The following is a 10385-nucleotide window of genomic DNA, read 5'->3' as shown; positions in this document are numbered from 1 at the left end:
GGTAGAGTAGAGAGAGAGCTAAGTAGCGTTGAAGTAGAGTAGAGCAGGGCAGAGAGATGGAAGCAAAATATATTAAACCCGGTGTTAATACAGCAGAACTGGAGAGAGGGGTGAAAAATAAATAGAGGTGGGCATGGCTCAAGTAGGGCGCAAAATTATAGACGGAGAACGATTGACAAATTTTTCACTGTAAGCCCTGACACTGTCATATTTGTGTAGGAATTAAGCTACAATACATGACATATGTTGTTTTAATTAATAAATACAGTGTGAATAAAGATTAAATAACACAAAAATAACTGCAGTCTTTGTTAATTGATAGCCGCTTAAAGTAAACATTTTTTTTAGGGCAAGTAAAAACTGACTTCAGGCAAGTAGATCTCTGACCAGCTTGCCCGACCGGGCAAGTGAAAAAAAACCTTAGCGTTGAACCCTGCTACCATATTTCTTCTCATAAATCTAACCAATATAACTTTACTTGATGGTGGTCTTGACCCAACCTATGTGACATTACAACGCGCAACCATGATTCTTTTCCTAAACCTAACATTTGTAACTTTACTTGCCCAAATCTAACCTACGTTACTTTACGATGCCCAGCTGTTTCCTCCCCTTAACCAAACCTACATAACCCTACATGCCTAAACCTAACCAATGTAACTTAATTTTCCTAAACCTAACCTACATTACTTTACAACGCCCAACCATGTTTCTTGTCCTAAACCTAGCCCATGTAAGTTTACTTGCCTAAACCTAACCTACCTAACCTACATGACTTTACTTGTCTAAACCTAACTTACATAACATTGTAACACCCAACCATGTTTCTTCCCCTAAGCCAAACCTACATAATGTTACATGCCTAAACCTAACCTACGTAACTTTACAAATGTTTTTTTTCCTAAATCTAATTAATGTAACTCTAAGCTAAGTACGTAACTTTACGTTAAGTACCTAATGTGAAAATGCTGTAGATGTCATACGAACCATTGTATGAGGATATGCTGCTTGGTTATAGCTTTAATTGTCAGTATGTATTAATGGTCCACATACTGTACAAGGGACCCTTAATTGAACTTTATCATTTCACATGCTTTATGTCTTCCTAGACTTGGGTTTCACCTCTTTTCCTCTTCTGTGCTAACACTCCTGTCATTTATTTCTTTTCACACCTCAACTCTAAGCTGTCTCAGGTTCTGCAGAGCATAGTAGATCAGAGCAGTGAACATACAGCTGCTTTAATAGCTGGACTACTGTTCTGGAGCAGACATACACATCGTGCACACCTCTGAGACAGGAATTTTTTAACCTCCCCGATATGATGCATTACATTGCATTACTGTACATTACACATGATTCATTAAACTGAGATACAGCCGTCTCTCTTCATCTACATGTCCACAGTCAATTCTCACCTCTCCTAATTGGCTGCTGCGAGTTTAGTCATCAAGCCCACTGGAGTCTGTCACCTGGCGGTCACACTATTGGCTGTAATGTCGCACTTTCCGCAGCGAGCCAGGGGAGACGCATGCTGCTCTTGGTGTTTATCTCTCAGGTTCTGGCAGTGATGCTGTTTTAATAGTCGGCAGAGTGAGCTTCAATTGACATAAGGAGAAATTTAATGTTTTAGGGCACTTGTCTTTTTAAACTCCTTGGCTTCCATCTCCACATATTTCCATTACCCCTATTCATATTCTGGCTAATGAAGATCTTTCTGCACTTAACCTGACAGATGGGATATCTCCTACCCACAGGACAGCGGTAATAAAATGAGTATGGACCTATTACTGGTGAGTTAGAGAAAGTACGTCAAAAAGGAAACCCTTGCAGAGAGCCGAAAGATTAAATTAATTTAGGAAATTACTCTCAAGGCCTTCAGACTTAATTTAACAAATCTTGCTTCGTTGTAGCCTCCAAGCCCACCTAAATCTTATGAGACCCCCCCCCCCCTTTTATGCTCTGGAAAACATCTACAGAGAATTGACAAAGCCCTCAGGGTGAAAGCTTGACCAATCAGAGAGCTATAATAGATGATATGACAGGGCAGCTCAATGCCTAAACCTTGTTCTGGGCTCCTAAATGAAGCAGGATTCTGCAACTGTGAAGCCTATTTCTTTCATAAATGTAATTCAAAAAACGATTTCCGTGGACAATGTACGAGTCCAGACAGCTCATTTTGTTCCAGTTTGGAAATCAAAAGCAAAGACCAATAAAAGACCATCAAGCTGTGTTAGTCCAGTCAGGTGTAGGGAGACCACAGAAAGCAAATAATAATTTCAGAGCTTGCTTCATAAGGCTCCTACCTCTGGTCAGGAGACAAAACTTACACTGCAAAGGGAGCACTTTCATTGTTACATGTAAAATCAGTGTGTGTTTTTTTTTTAGATTATTTTTATGGGCTTTTTGCCTTTATTGACAGGACAGAGAGTGAAATGGGGAGACAGAGAGAGAGTGGGGACTGACATGCAGCAAAGGGCCGCAATCCAGATTCGAACCTGCGGCCGCTGCAGCGAGGTGATGCCTCTGTACATGGGGCGTCGGCACTAAATCAGTGTGTTTTTAATATTTAAGTAAAATCGAAAGACGATGAGTGCTGCTCTCTGCAACCGTTTAACCTCCTCAAAGAGATTTTCTAAATTAAACTTCAGTGTTTTGATAATTTTCATATCTTGCAAAAAACTATAAACAGTCCTTTTTAGTCACTCATGTGCTACAGTTATTCCATTTCGCATGTAAGCTAAGGAACTCTAAAAGCACAGGGTCACAGCAGGTGTCACATTATCACTTCAATACTTCAAGGTAGTCTTTTGTTGAGCACAGAATTGCAGAGCATAATACCGGCTTCAACATGTATGACCTTCATTTGAGCAGTCCTGTATAATTCAATGTCTCTGCTCCTCGGCGGGTCTGTGAAAGAGATACACGTAAATGATAGATGACTCGTCATTCATCACTGTTGTCACCTTGGCACCCGGGAGGAAATAACAGCCCGGCCAAGGTGTGTCACTTCCTGTGTTCGGCTACTTTGTCTTTGCCTAGTATCGTTTAGCTGTTGAGTTGAATGTCAAATACTGTACAATGACACACACACACATACGTGCACACACAAATAGTTATTATTCATTAATGGAAACACATTGATGTAAGCAGCGATCACCCACACAGTGATGTTGCTAGGTATGCGTCCTGTGTCCCTGACACAGTACAATCTGAAAGGACGCAAGAAGCTCACCTCTGCTCTGTACTAGGGACGCACTCTTATTTTCGTGACGTGACTTGAGCTATTTTGAAAGCATTTCCCATGTCACAAAACCACTGAGATTTAAACGTGTTTTAGATTTTATTATCAAACTGTTGGTGATGTGTTAGTATTTTTGGTTTGGTGCTCTGCACAGATCTGATACCTGCCTGACGACCCACCTGTTGTCATAACCGGCTCTCTGAAGCTTGGTGCGTGGCTGTTTTTCTTGGCAGTTTTAGCGGGGTGGCATGGAGGTCCCCAGGGATTGCTGATGGACAATAATCCTACATTTTTAGGTTTATAAAATACACCCAAATACATGAATATGTAGGATATTACTACAGACATTTCTGTAATGTTACGTCTTAATGTCTGCTGTGACACTGATAATACTTTGCTGTACAGGTGGATGCACTGTGCTTTTCCCTCTGACAATGCTGTATCGTGATAATGTGATTGTGCCAGTGATCAATATTGTATTCACTTATGTCGATAATGACCTGGTGATGTTTTACACCAATGGATGCGCCAAGTTGAAAAAAAATATTTTTACTGTACATATTGTGTATCTCGCATAAGATCCTGTTTTGTTCATAGTCTCATTGAGTGAAAGGAAAACATAAAGATTATTTTGAGAAAGAAAGAGAATGAGCATGTTTTGAAAAATGTTGAACCATTTAATTTTATACAGTATCGTGTTCATACAGTATCTTATTTCTTGTATAGATTATCTGTAGAAATTCTATTTTAATGGAATTATATACAGTCATATAACACATTTGGTTTAGGCTACTTGATACTGGCTAGATGATTGTAGTTCTTTCTATAATCAACTCAAGATGTGACATTTATGTAGTGTTTTGTACATATATTGGATATAAAGATGCATATAGAGTTTATGGTTTGGAAAATCAAGTTTTTATATTTGGAAATATCTGTTTAATTTTTAGATACATTTTCAACATACATGAAAATAACCATAATTATAGCCATTTAACATCAAATTTGAGTTTCACACTACAATTTTATCGAGAGCCCACTCAACTTTTGTAGGACCCACTCAAATGACCACATGTGGGTCCTGGGGTTGTAACAAAGTGATAACATAATCGTGTCCAAGCCAAGACCAAGGCCAGAGGTAGTTGAAGCCAAGTTAAGACAGAGTCCAGAGCAATTTTAGTCCTTTTCAAGACCATCATTGGCAATATCTTATTGATACTCCTTATCGATATCTGATTCTTTATTGATGCTTGTATTGGTTGTTTGTCATTGTTAAATGATTGTTTTTTGAAAAATATATTTTAAGAACAGGGTTAGAATTTACATGTATTTGAAATATAACAAAATTATATTTTAGAGCAGTAACTGTAATGTTTACAACGGCAAAGTCACACTATAAAGCCAATAATATCTCAGTGGAAACAACTTGTTTGGAGTTACGAGTAAGGGCTCTTTTCAGAACCATGAGGGTATGTTCAAGGACTGTCAACAGTCTTTTGAGTATCAGCTATTAAACAGCAGTCTCTTAAATGCAACAGAGACCCAGAATCACATTTTTCTTATCAGCTTATTTTGAAGTCTGTGCTGCAGGTTGATTTTCATTAGTGGACTAAAATAAAGTGAAATAATGGTTACGTAGAAAGCAGGAAATCTAAGTAGTTAATACCAGCAGTTTGGATCCACATTGTAATTCATTTTGTGTCGTGCTTGTGTAAAGCTGATGACTGCAAGTCCAATATTCACTCTCCTTTAGCTCTGTCTTTGGTCATCACCAACTACTGAGAAAAACACCTGGCTTTTTAGCTGTTAAATGCTCCGGTGTGTTCACCAGCTAGTCTCCAACTGTGTCTGTGCAACACTGTCTTACTCCTAACTCATCAAATACAGAGGAGTTGTCTTTGAGGCCCTACACGTCAAACTATGACACTCTCTGTACCCCTCTAGCATCACTTTTGGATGTTTAGGGACTGCATGACATTTTCTGATCTGTCTCTGCATTGTGTCTTTCCAAAAAACAAACAAACAAACAAACAAAATAATTTCCTTGTCCACGGGACACATACAGTTTCCGCTTGTTAAATGCATCCAGTCTCATTTCAAAATAAACTTTAATTTGTTTTTAGGCTTGGAAAAAAGATCATGATTTGGGTCAAAATAAGTGCATCAAGCTTGCATAATGTAATTGCACTCAATGTACGTGCATTTGACATATGTCAAGCTCTATTCTACACTGTCAAAGTAAGTCACAAACAGGGGTCTAATGGGTGAAAATCCTTTGTTCGTTTGACCAATCAACCAACACAACTGCATGCTCTACTTGGACTTTTTTGCTCTTTATAATACAGTAGCTGCTCAGAGCGTCAAATAATGGTGCAGCCTGCTGCGTCATATACAGATGCTGAAAAGTGCCTTGGTGTGTCAGTTAGTGCTGTGAGGGCCGCTGTCCAAGTGTCAGTACTTGACGAGTTGAAGTGAGGACAGCTTGATTTGTCTACTGTTTGACATTGAGCAGGTAGTGTACGGGGGCTCTTTAGAGCTTTTACCTGGAAACAGGCTCCTGCCGTGTCTGCAAATGACACTATTAGCGCTGTGAGAGTGAACCAAAACTGTAAAGTGGTGGGCCAGTTAGCTGAACAATGAGCCGAATCTCATTTAGAGCTCACTAAAGCCTCTGGGAGCTGCAGATTCGGGTGAGTATTCTCTGTAGACTCCTCAATATGAGCAACCCCTTTTACATTGTCATTTGATCGATTGTTATCATACTAATATTGATTATAACCACTTTAAAGTTGTCCAAAAATATATACTACCACTTTTATAAAAGGCTAAATAATTGCTACAGTTTTAAGCAGTGTTCTCAGACACACATTTTGTGCCTTACTGAATATTCCCAGCCTCAGGAAAGTGAATGTGGATTTAATTTGAAATAAACTACAGTTCCCATGGTCATTCTAGTGAAGGGACATGTCACCCAGTGACACGATGTGACTCAATCCAGTGTTTTTAATTGTTTTTGGAAACAATGGCAGTCTCTAGGGCACACAGTAATACGCTATCCATTGTTGGACTTGGTCCTTTATGGGATTTTTGAGACTTTTTCCTGACTTCTCCTTGAAGTGCAAGTGAGAGGTAACACTGTGTTCCTTGAACAATACATTTTATTGACTACACTTGAGACTAGCTGAGGACGTGTGTGCATAGCAGTGCCAAGGAATGAATGCTTCAGATGCTGAGTCATGTCCTCTCTCATCCTCACTCTTTGCAATCACTCTCTACTGACAGCTGTCCGAGAAATGAACAAGTGCGCTGCTGCTTTCTGGTTGTTCAGCAGGGTGCTCACTTCATTTTTCATTCACACATTGATTAATTCTGCAGTAGGAGGGAGTCAAACGTACCTTTGACTAAAACTGTTCTCCTTCCTCCGACAGTGGAGGGTGACAATCCTGTGACCTTCACTCCTGACATCTTGACTCACTGTCCACACCACAGGGTTACTGGCTCGCGCTCCCAGGAACGCCACGCCGTCCTTCAGCTTGACCCTGAAAACACACAGACGTGAGCAGGTTAAAAGAAAAACACTGAATAAGATTATACCGGAGCTGTCAAAAGAACAGCTCGCAAATTAAGTTTTGGAGCTTCAGAAATACACCTGGCCTTTTTTTATTTTCTTTCTGACACAAACAAACGTGTCAAAACAGAAAAGAAATGAGGTGGCACTTTAATTGTCTCTCAGAGAGGACAAAAGAAATGCTTCAAACACTGTTGGTCTCCTCCTCATGAACACAAGGACAATAAATAAGCCATTAAAAAAATGAAAGATAGTACTGTAGCAGACTGATCAAAAACATGCTTTACTAATATAAAGGCACTAGACTGGAGCTACAAAAGAAGAAGAACTTTTGAGAGGCGTTTGGTGGTTGCTAGATGATGAGAAAACAAAATCTTGTTGAAGAAGGAACTCTTTCGGCTTTCATCCATTTTGGAAAGTAAATAATAAGTGAAAAAACTCTTTCAAACTTTCCATACTTTGCTTGATGAATATTGCTTGAAGGAAGTGAATCTGGCAGGTACATGTCAACTTATTTCATTAGCAGCGATTAAAAAGCAGCATCAGGACAACAGATGGCACGTTAGCCGACTTGAAATGATCAAGAGTCAGGGTGGCGAGTTCTAATTAACCCCTGTGAAAGTGTGTTTAACCACAGTGAGAGTATGAAAGAGTTGTTTAACATGACAAGTCTAGACGTACACCTTGTAGTTTCCAAGCATCAGGACTCTCTTGAGCAATAAATAGGTGGCGCAGCTGGGGTTTTACCAGGACTCCAATCTCTGCAGCTTCCATGCCACGTCTGCCCCACCCTTTCTGTCCCTCTATCACTTCCATTACTCCTGGTCACAGTCTGTGTGAGGCTATCCAGGTGCCAAAGAACCATGACCTCCTCCTCTTCCAGTATACTGACTCGCTGTTGCTCTCCTCCTCCTCCTCTGTCACATGAAATTACCATGAAGTACTCAGAACAGCTTTCAGTGCTTCCTTTTCCAACATGACAAATTGCTCTTGTTCGAACCACTGGCAGGAACGCGGCAGAATATTTTATGTGGGGGGAAAATGAAGAAAGAGATGGCAAGAGAAGCCAGATCTCAAGTAAAACACCAACAGCACAGAAAGGTGGAGAGGGAGGTGAAAGAAGCAGTTCTATTCAGTGAAACATGAACGCAGGGTAATTTCTCCCCGCATCAAAATAATTGGAGACTGTCCTCATTCGGGAACTGCGCAAGACTTGCAAAAGATGAAGAAAAAAAGAGCTTTAACGGGAGGATAATGACATGACAAACCATGCAGCAGTCCTTAGAAGAGCACAGTCATTACATCTTCAGTGTTCCACCGGTCTTCTTTGATCTTATCCAGGCCGCTGAGGCGGTAATAACTGGCCTTGTGTTGGTCGCTGCTCCTGACGAGCAAAGATAAAGGCCGCCGGTGTGGAAGACACAGACAATAACTAGGAGGAGACGACTGATTGCCGTCTGCCCTCCTGTTTCCCATTCGTCACCTTCGCCATGGCAGAATAATTATTACAAATTCACAAGCAGATTCAGCACTGACAAGGGGGACGACAGGGGGGTAATAATCAACTAACATGAACCAAACTCCTACTTTATGCCGTATTGATCACATATCAAAATTCCAATTTGAATTTGCTTTAGCGAACTTTTACCACAGATGTGTCTGCATTAGTGCCCAATTTTGATTAGCGGTTGATTGTTTCAGCCAGGGGTGCAAATATAGAAAGCCTGTTCGCGTGGTTGCACTGTGGCTCAGAGGTAGAGCGGGTCGTCCACCAATTAGAAGATCAGTGGTTCGATCCCCGGCTCCTCTAGTCTGCATGTCGAAGTATCTTTGAGCAAGATACTGAACCCCAAATTGCTGCTGATGGTGCTTCCATCAGCAGGTGGCACCTTGTATGGTACCATATATATGGATGTATGTGTGAATGGGTGAATGTGACTCATAGTGTAAAAAGCTGTTTGAGTGGTCGGATGACTAGAAAGGTGCTATACAAATGCAGGTCCATTTACCATTTACCATTTACTGGGGCCTGTGAGGTGGAGGGAAATATGGAAATATGCTCATGATCAAAGAAGAACTCTCATTAAATTCAAAAAGGTGCCATTTGCTATATATGCTCTTGAAAAAGACAAACCCATGTCCGTCATGTTTTTTTGTTTGTTTGCTTGTTTTTATATAACAGCCAGTGGCATATATAGCAAAATTATATGCTTATTCTACATAAACTATAAAAGGATTAAATTTAATGAATAATTTCTTATTTTCTTTGGAATTTTTTTTGTACCTACCTTATGCCACTGGGTTCAGCCATGACACAAGTAAAAATTATTTACACTGTTTAAAAAATGCACACACAAAAAAATAAAATAATATAATATCATTATAAAGGCTGGCTATTGTTTAAAATCACAATAGAGAATGTGAAGTTCAGCTCATGTGTCTAATGTTTCAGATAGGGACGCCATCTTGTGAGGACCTCGCTGTGCCTGTGACGGTGGTCAAGCAACATTATTCGGACAAACTAATCATGACACACAAAATATATCCATATGGCATGGTGTGGATACAGACCCTGATGGACTACCTCAACTCACATACCTGGATATTGTAGACTGCCTTGTTTTTAGACTGAGTGAATACACTTTAGTTAATAGAAGTAACAGCGCGTACCTCAAAAATTCTGCCCCCATCTCACAAAGCGGGACATACCTTCACATTCTCTGTACCAGCACCAGTACCCTTAGAGTGATACTGATACAAATAGAGTACTTCATCAAAATTGTGACAAAAGCAGCAGATTGTATCTTTAGCTTCTTTTTTTATTGATGAATGTGCCTGAGATGCATTTTTTGACTGTCCACTCACTACGATGCAAATACATTTGGATGCCAATGATTGGTGCACATGTCACGGGCCAGAAGTCAGTGTATGATAAACATTTCTGGTGCTCAATTGTGATGCCAGTAATATTGTGTTACTTATCTTGTGTACTAGCAAGCAAAAGTAGTTAGAAATGAGCAAACGAGAACAAATAGGCACTTTCAGGCTTTTGAAATAAGTAAACAAACAAGCCTCAGCAGCGAAGAATATGCCGAGAGCATAACATTACAGCATTAACGTTACAGCGACAGAGGCTAGCAGGCTGTTTATGCCTCTTAAAGACATATCTGAGGAATACAATGACTGGCAAATGACTGAATGGATTTCCACTGAGGAACATCCATCATGATATTGGAATTGATGCAGAGGCCATTCTGCAGGAGTTTGATCCAACAGGGAGACACAGAATGAACTTCAAACAGGCAGGAATCTTACTATATAATGACGTAAACTCTGTCTGTGGGTGTCTGTGTGTCTGTTCCACGTTTTTCTCCTCACTGACTTGGTCAATCCATGTGAAATTTGGCACAGTGGTAGAGGGTCATGGGAGGATGCATATGAAGCAATATTACATCAGTTTGCCAACTGGGGGGCGCTATAGCAACCGATTGAAATTGCAAACGTTGAATGGGCATATCTCATGCCCCGTATGTCATACAGACATGAAACTTTGTACAGAGATGCCTCTCCTCATGA

At 40.2% G+C, this 10385-nt stretch overlaps 1 protein-coding gene across 1 annotated transcript in view; it reads right to left on the bottom strand.

Annotated features, from left to right (window-relative positions):
• Positions 1 to 10385, bottom strand: part of si:dkey-112m2.1 (transmembrane protein 132C) — a 230693-nt gene that overhangs the window by 100869 nt on the left and 119439 nt on the right. The window contains exon 4 of the mRNA XM_050053566.1: positions 6637 to 6780. Coding sequence (XP_049909523.1) covers positions 6637 to 6780 — 144 coding nt within the window. The remainder of the gene's footprint in view (positions 1 to 6636; positions 6781 to 10385) is intronic.

Source organism: Epinephelus moara, chromosome 9 (assembly GCF_006386435.1).
Source record: "Epinephelus moara isolate mb chromosome 9, YSFRI_EMoa_1.0, whole genome shotgun sequence".
Taxonomy (NCBI): domain Eukaryota; kingdom Metazoa; phylum Chordata; class Actinopteri; order Perciformes; family Serranidae; genus Epinephelus; species Epinephelus moara.
Note: the sequence above shows the minus strand (reverse complement) of the source record. Positions and strands in the feature narration are given on the sequence as shown.